This window comes from Porites lutea, chromosome 1 (genome assembly GCF_958299795.1).
Source record: "Porites lutea chromosome 1, jaPorLute2.1, whole genome shotgun sequence".
In the NCBI taxonomy this organism is placed as follows: Eukaryota; Metazoa; Cnidaria; class Anthozoa; order Scleractinia; family Poritidae; genus Porites; species Porites lutea.
The window spans coordinates 52,571,150-52,585,123 of record NC_133201.1 but is presented as its reverse complement, the minus strand read 5'-3'; the positions used below and the strand labels follow the sequence as shown (position 1 = coordinate 52,585,123).

The 13,974-nt window shown below is 38.3% G+C and overlaps 1 protein-coding gene across 1 annotated transcript in view; it reads left to right on the top strand.

Moving 5' to 3' along the window:
* Window positions 1–1,164: 1,164 nt before the first annotated feature.
* LOC140932083 (neuropilin-1-like) overlaps window positions 1,165–13,974 on the top strand; it is a 15,201-nt gene continuing 2,391 nt past the window's right edge. The window contains exons 1-12 of the mRNA XM_073381743.1: window positions 1,165–1,219; window positions 2,226–2,266; window positions 5,882–5,946; window positions 6,670–6,844; window positions 7,182–7,398; window positions 8,881–8,982; window positions 9,625–9,824; window positions 9,925–10,075; window positions 10,485–10,660; window positions 11,047–11,196; window positions 11,655–11,826; window positions 13,268–13,349. Of these exons, the coding sequence (XP_073237844.1) occupies window positions 1,165–1,219; window positions 2,226–2,266; window positions 5,882–5,946; window positions 6,670–6,844; window positions 7,182–7,398; window positions 8,881–8,982; window positions 9,625–9,824; window positions 9,925–10,075; window positions 10,485–10,660; window positions 11,047–11,196; window positions 11,655–11,826; window positions 13,268–13,349 (1,586 nt within the window). The remainder of the gene's footprint in view (window positions 1,220–2,225; window positions 2,267–5,881; window positions 5,947–6,669; window positions 6,845–7,181; window positions 7,399–8,880; window positions 8,983–9,624; window positions 9,825–9,924; window positions 10,076–10,484; window positions 10,661–11,046; window positions 11,197–11,654; window positions 11,827–13,267; window positions 13,350–13,974) is intronic.

Sequence of the window (13,974 nt, the reverse complement as noted above, 5' to 3'; positions counted from 1 at the left end):
CGCGATAAAATTAGTTGAGACACTTCGCCCTAAGGGGGCTTTCTGAGGGGAACTAAAGCTTTCCCTCCCCCTTCCAGCCATCCATTATGCTGTTCGAGCTATCTCTAGAAAACAACAAACACCCCAAGTTTGAATGGAGGGGTGGGGGAAGTCGTGTGGACTCTTTTGTTCTCTGAAGTTACCCTGTTTGAGTACAATGTCTCAACAATTTGGAGCCGATTGTAGGTTTGATAACCGTCCACTTATTCAAATCCTTCAACTGCTCCAGATTTTTCATATTCTGTTTCATTAGCCTTACTTGCTATTTTAGCCCTCGCAGGTACCAAGAATGAAGATATATCTTCAGCACATCTCTACAGGAATGTTTTTCGGTACTCGGTATGACGGATTGTAAGTTGGTCTTGGGTTATTTATGAAAGTCTGGAGTTAAACGTTTAAGACAATTTAGATTACCTCAATGATGTGTCACTGTTCCTTAATTGCTTGTACACTTTCATGAAAATTCAAGGTTTAAAGGTGTTACGGACGCCTAAAAATTGGTGTTAATGCTTTTTAAAATTCTTGTGGGATTGCAGCAAAACACTTTTCAGCACGAAACAAGCCACTTAAAGTAAAATACCAATTTTCATAGTGATTTATAATGTTCAAGCAAAGAACCTGTCGTCTTCCCCTATTGGCACAATATCTATGACCAGAAATTATAAAGGACAGTTTCTGTCAATGACGTGAGAACAATTAGCGTTTGAAATTGAAATCTACGAACAAAAACATAGTAAGCGGAAAAAAAAACTTTTTTTAACTGCAATTTATTGTATGATAAATGGCATTTGTAGAAAATGCACACCTTTTTCATCTTTTTACCCTTTTAATTTTTTGGATAAAATATATTGTTTTGATAGGAAAGCATCCAAATAAGATAAATATTTCATGCTAAGTTGATAGAATGTTCGAGTTGTTACTTAAAGTGTTAAGTTCGCTAATTAACGCAATGTTCTGTGCGTTTTTGTCTGAATGGTGAAGGATATCTGCTAGAGACAATTCTATCTTAAAGTAATTATTACAGCTTAAGTATTTGTTTTCTGTCCTCCATCGTTTAGTTAGAGGTCTTGTCGTCTTGATGAGAGTACCTTTTCAGACATGCCTTAATAGGTAAAACTGGTGATAATGGTGATAAAAGTTTTCTTTGCTGCTATCGTGTTTTTGGAATTTCTTCAACCAGGTAAAAATATTTTGCAAAAAAAATAGAAAGTGCTGTCTAAAGAGTATTCACAGATATTTCTTTTAGCTTCCATTAAATAACAAAATTCGTGTTTGGTTAATTCAGGCCAGCCTAAGCTACAGAGATTTCATGTCTTTTGAACTGTTTAGAGGATTTTCCATTTGAGATAAAAGAAAAAAATCCGAAAATTTGAAAGCTTGTCCAAAAAATTCAACCTTCCGGTCTTTCCATACTTAACAAACAGGGTTAATCTTGTGTATTTGTTTACCAATCTTATATATATATACATAACTTTTGCCTTTCAAGAGTACTCGGCGTATATCAACGGAGGCCCTCCGATCTTCTCAACTTAACTAGAAACGGATCGGAAGGGCTTCTACTCCCAGCGGGATACCTTAAGGGGGGATTACGGTTAAGCGCCTTTCTTGTATTATAGGTGAGCAATTTTCCTTGAAAATGATGTCAAAACCTCGTCATTCGATTTTAAAAACAAATCACTCATCCTGAAGTTCTTGGAACCATGAATTTTGAGAAGTCTTTGGTGATTATCAGAATATTTGTAATCAATAAAAGTTTGAAGAGCAAATGTTAAAAGTTATGGAAAAATGAGAAAATATTGGATTTAAGGGTAGTTAAGAATTAAAATTTGAAGTGAATAATTACTAGACAAAGACCAGACAGCCCGCTACCACAACAAGGCGGCCCTGAGCCAATTAGTAGACTAACTGGTTTACGTGTATACCCTCTTCTATCCTTCTTTCTTGCATTCTCTATTCCACCCCAATTCCGCCAAAATGAAACTGTAATCCCCCCTTAAATACTTTTGAATTATTTCGAGAGAAGTACCATTCCCCAAGTTTGTGTGTTTTCCTTTTATTTAAGGGAACAGTATTCGGGCCTTAGTCCAGTTCTTCTAAGAGATGTATTTTTTTCCCAAACTGATTTCTTACACAAATAATTCGCTTTCATGGAATTATGAATGTTTTCTTTCTTCCGTTTCTTCTAGCTCTCTGCAACATTCATCAAATTAAACGGCGATCCAACCAGGTAAGAAGCTCCATTCCAGGACATGTATTTCTTATGGCATAACGCAAGCTCCTAATTTGCTTAGTTAGCAGTTAATTATGCAATATTATTTCTAAGGTTTATAAGGTATACGAAAATATAAAGTTGGTGATCTGTTGTAATTTAAGGGATAAACTAATCCTCACCTATGAGAACAATACAAAATGTTCGAAAAACCACAATCAGACATCAATAATACAGGCATAGTATTGATTTCGAATCGTTCGGTCTGATTGGCTTGGAATATGTGTTCACGTCAATTTTAACAGTAAAAAGGCTTTGTCAATTCTTTTTTAAAAATTAATGTAGTACTTGCTTATTTCTTTTTTTGTGTGAGGACGATAATTTTCATAACTGAACAAAGTACGAGGATTAATTATCCTGAAAATGTCTACCACTTACACAATTAAAAAAAAAGAAGAAAATGTTCTGTTTTGTTACTGAGATTTAGAAAAGGATTTGATATTTCTGTAACATTTCTTCTTCCAATATTCATCTGAAGTATCCGACATTTCAAATTTGACAGACTAAAAATAATTGTTACGTTGTTCCTGAACTAACGCAGGAACTGATCATGATTCGCAGGAAGCCTTAAATGAGAGTATGAGGCTATGTTGACACTATTCTTGGCTTGCAACCACGTGACAAGGCGGTCTAGTTGGTGGTGTGTAGGTGGTCAATACAATAGAGCTATTCCTAGAAGAATTTACATGAAAATAGGATTTAGTTCCCAGAGAAGAGAAATGCTTTTGTTGTTAACCCTAACACACTGCCAACAAGGCTGCTGTGACGTCACGTGCAAACCAGCAATACCGGATAACTTTTCGTGCCGACACGAGAGAAAGAGAAGCGCTTTTGTTTATGTAAACCAAGGTGAATGCAGTGGGGGCCGCTGCAAAACAGCAATACTATTATATTGTTTTAGCCTTGAATTTCTGATTTTAAGCTCGCGAAGAGTAAACGTTTTTATCATATGCCTCGTACGGCCCCGAGCTTAATATCGTCGCAACCCATTTCTCAATCTCTTGCTCAAACTCATTAATAATTCATACAAAAATTGAAAAGGAAATTTTCAAACGTTCAATGAGGATTTGGAAATCAGATGATTAACTGCTCAGTTTTGCATCCTTAATTCCTATTTCTAAAATCATTTTGTTTGAGAAGTAATATCAAGCATTCGACACAGTGTTTCATCACCAGATAAAACACCTAGAATTTCGTCAAAAATACTCCGCTGCGAGTCGTATTTTCAACTCTCTTCTCAGTGTTTCATCACCGTCTCACAAAAGAGGGCCGTACGCGTCAAGTGATAAGATCGGAAAAACGCTCAAGGCCCTGCTTGAAAAATGGGCGCGAAACGAGGCAAATGCTGTACGAACGTTTTTTGACTCCGTCCGAAAAATTCAAAAATACAGCCGTCATTATGATAAAATGCTTACTGACTCAATCTTATTCACCTTATGATTGATTGATTGATTTACTGTCTGTCGCCTAACACCGAACATTTTAGACCGCTCTAAAATAATGACAAAAGTAGAGTTAAAAAGCAATAGCAATAACAGTAACAAAAACACCGAGTAATAAAAAGTCAGAGATGTTAAAAATTGCGTTTTTTAATGCAGCTAGTGAACTGGACAATACAATTTCTCTTGGGAGTTTTTTCCATTCTAAGGGTGGATTTATTTTTATTTCATACATACTGAGTGATTCTGTTTGAGTCAACCTGAGTGAAAACATGGTTCACGCCTTTATTTAACCAATCAGAAAAGCGAAACGGCTTTTTCACGTGTGAGTAGAACGTTTCGATCAATCACAGCGCACCCACCAAAAGCAACTGTGTTTTCGGTAGCTTTGTGTTTTCATTAAAAGTTTTTATTCTGGCAGCTTTGTCAAAAAGTCAGTGAAAAGTCAAAACGTTTAGATTTTTGGTTTGGATAATATCTCAAGAACATTGCCAGAAGAAGCTAAATAATGGCTGAAGGAGAAATCCTTCGCTTTCCCGCTTTGCAGAAATCCGTTAACCAATGCAAATTATCGAGGAACCGAAAAACAAACAAACGTTGTCGAAAACTAGACGAGATGTTGGCTTGCTCTCCGAGTTTCTGAAATCCAAGCAAGAAAGCAGAAAAGTAGAAGAGATTCAATCACAGGAACTCAATGATTTTCTGAGTGAGTTTATAGTTACTGTTACTGTTTATAGTAACTGTTTCTACTGTAGTACGGAGCTAGAAATGCATCAAGCGAGTTCTCGACTCATCCGATGAGGACAGCCCGCCTGCTGTAACATTTCAAAGACAATTTCTTGTCGAAGCTTTTTTATTGATAGTACTATTCGGTGTTTTAGGGGTCATTTAATGATGTAATCATCGTAGACAGTCGGTAAATTGTATTTCATTTTTTATCAATGTTTTGTCAATATTAGGGCATTTAGTTTGAGCTGGCCCTTGTTTCTTAAATTCGCTGGTCATTTTTTCTAAATAAAGAGAAGTTTCCTAAAAAAAAGAAGAAATAGTCACTCAGTATGTATGAAATAAATAAATAACTTCATGGGCAGGGGGCTTGTACGGAATTTTCACACTCGTCGTTTGTATCAGAAATCTCACTCGCTCGCTGCGCTCGCTCATTCGATTTCTGATACATCACCAACTAGTGCGAAAATCCCGTACGCGTCCCCTGCCCATGAAGTAATCTCTATGTAACATACGGCGTATAGCTGTCACATTTGCCTGCTGAAACTTTTTATTGTCTTTAGGCCTAAATTCAATGAAAAATTCTAACGGGCAAATGCGACAGCTATACGCGTATGTTGCAAATAAATCCACTAAAATTGTCCTTGGTCACGATCACGATTACAGGTCACTGTTTTATTTAACAATTAGCGAATGAGGCTGAGTATCTTATGAAGAATTGTGAAGATCGAGGAGGGTGTTATCCCTCGAGGCCGTAGGCCGAGGCGGATAACACCCTCCGAGTTGATCTTTCGATAGTGCACGTTTAGGGTTGTTCAGCCCCGCAAATATTCTCCAAATAGGAGACGTCATCACTTCGAGTTGTCGTCTTGTTGTTCTTGCCATGTTTTTATCTATTATTTCGCCTAGTTCTTACTCTTGAAACGAGTGGAATGTCCGCCACTTTTCTTTTCACAACCAAAACAACTCAAATCTCGTTCCTAGGTCTTCTCGGTTAACGGTGCCTTAACCTGCAAGAAAGCTGCACTTTTGACGTCATCGGTTCATTAAAAGCAAAATTCTTTCAAATTTGGTAGTCAGTAGCTGGTTATGGTGAATTATGGCGTGGTTTTAGCCAATCAGAATCGGGGAAATATTTTGAATGAATAATAATGATAGTTAAGTAAACCAAGTAATTTCCCCTCGATCAAGAACAACATGTTGGATATGAGTTAGGGCTAGAAGACACTTCTGGTATTTATCTGTAGCACGGTGACCTGTATTCTGACCTGTGGAATGTGACCCGTAAAAACTACCTACCTCTTGGATAGAAGAAGTACACTTAAAATAATCCCTTGTGGCTATCGGCTGCTTGCCGTTTGTAGTGCTTGGGTTCGCATGAAACTCTTTTGTGTTATTGTCCATTTAGGGTGATCCTCGTCTAGAGTTGACAGCAACCCATTTCCTTAACAACAGCCTCGGTATAACACATGGGTAAGAAACAACAAAATTTGCATAGAGGCACAGTCGACTCTCTCTTAACGGACACCGCTATAAGACAGACACCTCTGTAAAACGGACACTTAGAGTTGGTCCCTGCCTTTCTTTATTCCCTTTACTTGACATCTTTATAAGACGGACATCTCTCTAAGACGGAAAGTTAGTACCGGCCCCAGAGGTGTCCGACGTAGCGAGAGTTGACTGTATTACATACTTACTTAAATAATGTTATTTCGAATCAGATAAAGGATTAGCTTCGGGCGCACCCTCTTTTTAAAAATATTTGGAAGTCTGGTAAAATTTATTGTACAGTATCTTTGTCTTTCCGCACTACCAACCATAATTTTTTTGACCTATAATTTCACGCGTGAACAATTTATAATCTCTCTATACACTGTATGCTTGCTGAAGATCGAGGTGGAGCGTGAGCACCGTACCATTTCAACTATTGGAGCTCTTTTTTATTGCTACTAAACGCTATCAAAAAGTGAAACAAAGGCCTGACACTGACATGTGTTTGGCTTTAAATACTTTTGTTTATATACATCACCTCCGACTTCTTCAATCTCAAAATGATCGCATTGTTTTTCATGGTAATCACAAGCCCTAATTCAGTCTGAATTGATTTCGTTGGACTATTATGACTAAACTCATTAGCCTGGATTATTTTCCATTTCGCTGATCATAACCTTATGGTAGCTTGACTTCCTTTCTCAGATCTGAGTATGAGTACAGTTTCTTGGTAAAACACTCCCCAGATTCTCAGGCAGACGCACGTGGCGTTCACGTGACTTGGATGCTGACGCCCTTCGTGAAGACCAGCAAGGTTATATCGTCCTCGCTTGTAGGATCTTATAGGGTGGAACAGAAAGATGATAGTGTGACATTCAAGGCAGGTTCATTTTACATTTTGGTGAACTGAAAACGACAACAAATTCGTTGATGTGACATTTTTTAAGTCATGCTTAATCGTTACATTATCTAATCAAAATCAGTCAGAGCCGTAAAGGGTGGAAATTCCTTAAACATGATTAGGGGATACTTCTTTTGGTTTGTTTTGCGAGTTACGCAAGATAATTCCGTTGGTTTTCCCGGCGTAAGTTTGAAAACCTTCAGCAAATAAAGCTGACTGTAAAGTATTGACACCAAGCGCCTGCGCCGAAGGGAGTCTCGCTATTACTGCCACCCAATAAAGCCATAATTAACAACTCTTTTGTTAAAAATTTCAGATCGACCATACACCGTTGGAAAGCGAAGCACATTTAAACTTTAGTGTGATTTTTGACGGTGAACACTCCTTGAAGACTGGCTTGCATAATATAGTAACCCCGGTACAATTGTTGTATTATAAGGAATACAGCGAAGATAAAGATGGACACGTGATATCAAAAGGAGTTGCTTTCTCCAGTCCTTTGCAGACAGTCGCTATTAAAGCCGAAATCCCAGGTAAAATTCTGTTTGCGGTAAGCCCAAAATGTTAAGCGAAGGTAAGCTCTTTGGAATTTAATGATTGGTCGGAATTCATGAAGTCAAAGGCTGCTAGGGCTTTTCCATTGGAAATTGAAAGGGTTGCAGAGAACAACTCGTTACCCAGACCGGTTTTTCTGACACAAAAGCACCTATTGGTCACTGTTTTTCCAGTTTCGTGCTATGCATAAATTCATGTTTTGCGCAAAAAACTCCATTTAATTATACAGAGAAGGACTGCCAGCAATGACAGATGGATTCAACAAAGAGTCCAGCGGCCAGAGTACAGAGTACAGATTAAACTTGTTTAAGAACCAAGGAATCTCTTAGTGCCGACGTTTGGAAACAAAAATATCCCGGGGGGGGGGGGAACGTACTCCCGGGAATTTTTGGTGGGGGCGTGCCGCCCGGTTCTCCAAATCCTGACCCGGTTTCAGACCAAAAAAGTAATTTTCCACACCTGTTTTCAAACCAGAACTCGAGAATCCATACCCGTTTTTAGACCTGGCCTTTAGGCAGAAATTATTATTTTTTTGTATTTAATGAATTTTTATTTTGTTAGGTATTTTTTTTTTGCACACTGACTTATGAACACGTAGGAAAAATACAAAAAACGGAAAGGAAAACTAAGCATTTATACATCGCAGACTAACACATAATTACATACTTACAAAAAAGCAACAAACAAAAACACACAACATGTAGGTAGACAATACACACAAAACGCACAAATACTCACAAAACAAAAAACAACAAAGGAAAAGATAAAAGGACAAAGAAAACAAAGAAAAACAAACAAACAAAGAATACATTACACAACGAAGTTTTGAGAAAGAGAGAAAAAAGGCGGCGAGGTAATAAGACGTTGCCACAGAGCTTGGGACAATAGCTTCAACTACACAAAATTGTTCTAACCTACACATGCCACTCCCGTTACAAAAGCAGACTAATGAAAAGCATAAACAAAGTCAAATAAGACAAACAAAAAGTTCACGGGAGTGAAACATCCACGTCTTCACTCACACATGGTCGCCCCAGTCTCAGAAATTATGATATCGCTACTTCAAATCCATTTCTAATTCGCATATTTTTCTTTCTTTCTTACTCATTTGGAATTGAAGCGATAAAGACGTTCATACAATCCAGTAGCTCCCTCAAAAACCATACCCGATTCCAGACCAAAATGGGCAAAGTGTATACTCGTTTTCAGACCAAAACGGCGCAAAAACCCTACCCGATGGGGCGGCACATACCTATAAAGTTTATATAAGGGAATACCCCTCCCCAGGGTAAATGTACACTGAAAGTCAAACTTGTTGTTACACTGTCTTATAAACAGGAGCCACGCGAGGCTCTGCGATACACGTCTTTCTAGCAAATAGTTGAAGGGGAATCAAAGGTAAAATACTGTTTGGGCTTGGACCGCCTTCACCAATTAAACGCGTGTTGGTTTAATTTTAGGATGTTCAGCTGCTCTTGGAATGGCGTCTGGTGAAATAAAAGATTATCAAATTACGGCGTCATCCAGTTATTCGGAGACACAGCCAAATCAAGCCCGACCAAGTAAGATTGACTCTCTCTCCCTCCTTCTCAGTCCTTTTCAGAAATGCTCGGCTGGGGTGACCATATATTAGACGGTTTAAAATATTATCATCTGAAAAATTAGGAATGACATCAGTTGGCGTATGGGGGAAGGGGGAACTTGTTTCGATCCTGTGTCAATACGAATTAATACGAAAATACTGAGTCCTACCGATGTGTCTTTCCAAGTAGTGTTCACTGCGTAGTAAAAGGCAGTTACCCTTACATTGACCAAAATTTATAACATCAACAATTTCGAATTTCCCACAATCATAGACTTGCTTTCCCCCGCCCCCCCTCTCCCACTCCTTAACCTTATGAATAAGCAACTTTTTCAAGTTTATTTTGGGAGCAGGCGAAATTGGAAAAATTTCATGCTTAAGGAAAAGTTTGGGACGCAAACAAAGTTTATATATTAAGGGCAGTTCAAACAGATATACATTAAAATGTATAAATGATATGGCATGAAGGCAAAGTGTGACAGCAATTCTATTGGTTACAATAAACAGAAATTAAAACTGGAGCAATTAATCACGTCTCCAGCATGGCATCAATTTGATCATATTATGACTGGCGTAAGTAAGGGATTCTCATTTTAATCGGTGGATTTTCTTACTATCAAAGGTGAAGAAAATGATGCGTGGTGCGCGTTTATTACCGACACGCAGCAGTACATTCAGCTGGATTTCACGAGGAACACACGCGTGACACGCATCGTTACTTATGGAAGAAGTCAGAAGTCACATTGGGTAAAGCGTTACATAATGCAATTCAGTAGTGATGACGTTGTATGGCATAATTATACAGAGAACGGGTTTGTTAAGGTAAGGAAAAGTCAGAGCTTTGTATTTCGAAGAACGCCCTCCCTCACGATTCAAATGTATTGTTAAACACAGATGAAAACAATTTTAATTTCGCTTGTAGGAATTTGTTGGAAACTCAGACAGGTCAACCCCAGTCTCCCATCAGCTTACCAATGAAATCGAGGCTTATAGTCTCCGCGTGAGGCCGCTGGACTGGGAGAGATTGATTTGCATGCGCTTTGAGGTGTTTGGATGCTTGGCTGAAGGCCCTGGTATGTTCACGAGTTGATGATTGTATTTAAACACACTTAATTGGTATTGAATAAAACGCGTTGCAATGCTGAGGTACAAGCTTAAAATAAAACTTCAGAGTATTTCTGAAAATGCCGCAGCCGAAGTCCATTAATTTACTGGTTCTATGTCAGCCTTCGACGATTTCTGTAAAACATCCTGCACAGAATTTCCTTTCTATCGCGAGAAAACTGGACCTAAGGACGCAGGTACCAAAGCAGCTGGGGCGGGGTGGGTAGGAGGAATAGTTCGCCCGCTCCCTTCCTTACACCCTCTTTCTGCACATGCGTGTTTGCCTGGAAAAAAGGAAAGCCTGTGAAACTGATGCTACACCATGTTTTTGCTTGCTTTCTCCATTCAAGTCACACATAACCAACTTTTTCCACACAGAAAACTGCATTTACCCTCTCGGTCTGGAATCTGGAGAAATAACGGATGAAGCTCTCACACATAGCGTAGACACAACTCTGACTGTTTCAGATCCCTCAGGTATCCGCCTTAACAAGAATCCCGGGGGATTTCCTAATGGATGGCAAGCAGCAATGGGGACACTAGATTATATTCAGGTAGAAAAATCCTGGGTAAACTTAGCAACCTTGTTTTGCTTATGATTATTCCAACTCGCTTACTTTGTCAAATGTAGGCCAACTCTTCAAGGGCTGAGTTCCTTGGAAAGACATCCAAGTTCAGAAAGAGAAAGAAAATTTCGTCGGGCTTGTTTACGTTCTCCATATAACGTGAAATTGGGCATGTTTACGTCGCGTAGTCCTGCAGCGACGGCAAAGAAATGTACAAAAAAGGTGTGCTGCACGTGCAAATTTGTTGTTTTGTTGATTTAACCTATTGCTTTTCTGACGTTATTGTTGTCGTCGCCATCGTAGCCATTTTAAGGTCCCTAGTACTGCATAGGAGCAAAGAATGGTTTAAGAAAAACTTTGTTTTCTCATTTAAGATTGATTTTGGCTCTTTGAGAAAGGTGACAAGAATAGCTACACAGGGATCTGCTGGATCGGATTTTCCATTTTACGTGGAGAGTTTTCAATTAAAGTACAGCAACACAAGCATTGATTGGCTTGACTACAGTGAACATGGACAGCCCAAGGTGACAATTAACCTTTGAAGAGTTTAAAGCACTTCAAAAGTCAGTCATGGAAATTTGAAATGAACTTCCTACCTGTAGCTTCTTAGATCAAATCATTAGACAGTGTTACCATTCAAATGACCAATCCTATCCCACGAGCAAGAGATTTTTCCCGAGACGATTTCACCTTGGAAAAATCGTTTACACGCAAAATGTTGCTTCCCCTTGGAGTAAAATGAGTAAAATGGCTATTTTAACCTCACCTTTTGTTATAACATAAAAGAGTTTAATTTTAAAAATAACATAACCCACCAGAATAGACTAGTCTTCCCTCGTGTCACTTGCAGTAAAGCTGTGTCACAAAAATAGATTGTTGCAAACTTTTAAATAAGTTTTCCGTGAAAAATAAAACCTTTCCTGGCTGGCTTAAATGTATTTCGTTTATTGCATAACTACAAACCATAGTATTGTTGTTGCAGGAACTGAGAGGTCCAAAGGATACACACGAAGCAAAATATTCTGTTGTGGTAAAACTGCTTGAGCCAATCATCACCCGCTTCGTACGCATCATCCCAACTTCTGCGCCGCTTCTCAAAATAATGCGGGCTGAGCTTTACGGCTGCATAGCGGAGCCCATGCCCCCTTATAACGGTAATTATTTTATGACTAAGTCATTTCTTGTTTTGTGATCGGTCAATTTTTAATATCCTTGACATTTTTAACATTAATGCGTTCTTTGTTGCGTGTTTTATGTACTCATATCATAATAACCTCCTTCCTCATACGTTTAACACCACCTTTGTTACTAATCGCCAAGTACACACATATAATACTTGAAATGCTAATAACTACCGACCATATTTCTGTAGAAGAAACATTAAACAGTTCACAATCCTCCATCTAGGACAAAAACTATGGACCTCCCTTCTCCATAATCTTACGGAACTGACAAGTTACTCTAGTTTCAAGACTTCATTAAAAAAGTACCTTATCGAGGGCTATAAATTCAAATCGCCTGACCATGATATGGCAGCTTACATTAAATCATAAAAGTTAAGTCACTTAATATTGCATTTAGTTTTGAACTTTTTTTGTAGCTTTTCCTGCCCTGTAAATTTGCATTCTTAGTTTTAATATATATATATATATAGAGGATATTACACGGTGGCGCGAAGATATGAATTTTATTTTCGAGTGGCAAAACAACATTTTACGAACGAGCGCAGCGAGTGAGTAAAATATTGTTTTTGCCACGAGAAAATAAAATTCATATCTTCAAGCCGCCGCGTAATATCCTCTCTATATATATTAAATATATAAATATATTTTTCCTTTTCTCTCTGTAATATTTATTCTATGTGGCAAATGTAAAATAAATAAAGTAAATCTGAAATAATTTTATTATTGACTGCTTTGTCGAACGGGTAAAATGAAGCGAAGCACGTGTAACACTGTTTGCCTAACCGAGTGGGAAGTATAACCCTATCTTGGTTGCCCAGGACTTGACCAACAGCTATTGTAGCTATTTCCTGTTTCATAGAAAGAAAGCCATACAACAAAAGCTTCTAAGCCTCTATTTCTCAGATTTTTGTAAAATTATGGATCGTCGTTTTTCACACGATATTTTCGTCGACTTCCAAACTGTTTGCAGCAGTAACCGTAAAACGAATGCAATAAAACACGCATCTTTGATAATTCTTTAGCAAGAAGTCTCCACAATAAGTCCAGTGGAAATTCAAGTAAGTTTAAAAGAAACAGCGACTTCTCTGCGGCCAATCACAACAAACTGTCGCTAGTTTACATGCACAAATTAGGTTCGAGCCCGTTAAATTGGATCTTGGCTGGTTTTTACACGTCTATTGGTGGGTCATGTAAATAAACAAAAATGTCAGGTTTTGTAAATCTGTTTATTTGCAAACTTCTGTAGATTTACCAAGTTAACGAAATTATAACAACGAAGTGAGGAATGATGTGGGCCTCACAGACCTTCGCTCTAATCTAGGGGCGCCTATAGTAAAATACTACAAGCTGACATACACCAATCGTGACTGATCATCATCACCACCAAATGAGTGTTTGTCTGTATCTTCAGGTGTTCCAGAGTACCATAGAAGAACTGTCTTGTTGGATCAAGCGTTCGGCTGGTTGTATGTCTGCATGTACACTAGAGACAGGTACACAACATACTAATATAAAGTCACGAAAATCACTATAACCTTAACCACGTAACCGGCAAAGATTGGTTAACGCCAATTAAAATCACAGATAGAAACTTCGTCAATTGTTGGCGCAACGAGAGGTGGTTTACTTGTTTAGGAGTTAGAAGTAGAAACCATGTAAACATTTTACAATATGTTTCACTTGAAATATATAAATGATGAGCGACTAAAGAAAGATGAAAGAAGATGTCTTATGCTAACAGAAATGAACCCTGTTTGTACGCATCCAATGTGTAAGATATAACAAAGTGAAAAAAGCGTCATTTGATTGTCAAAAATGCCATTTTCAGGTCTAAAGGTGTTCGAGACTAGTTTTTGGGACTTAATTGGCGCCAAAGAAGATTGCTCTAAATTTAAACTGCATGGTCTACTCCATCCAATTCTGGTAGGAAATGATTCATCAAAGACCGTTCAACAGGGCCGGCTTTAGTGAGCTTCACTCCTAAACGTCGTTTTTTACCTTCTTCCCCAGCCTGCGAGCTGCAATTTTCCCTCACTCCCTGTGGGGTAGAGGGGGAAGGTGGTTAACTGTCTGAAAGAATTAGAATTAAAATGCCATTCGGTAAAGTAGATTGAATAC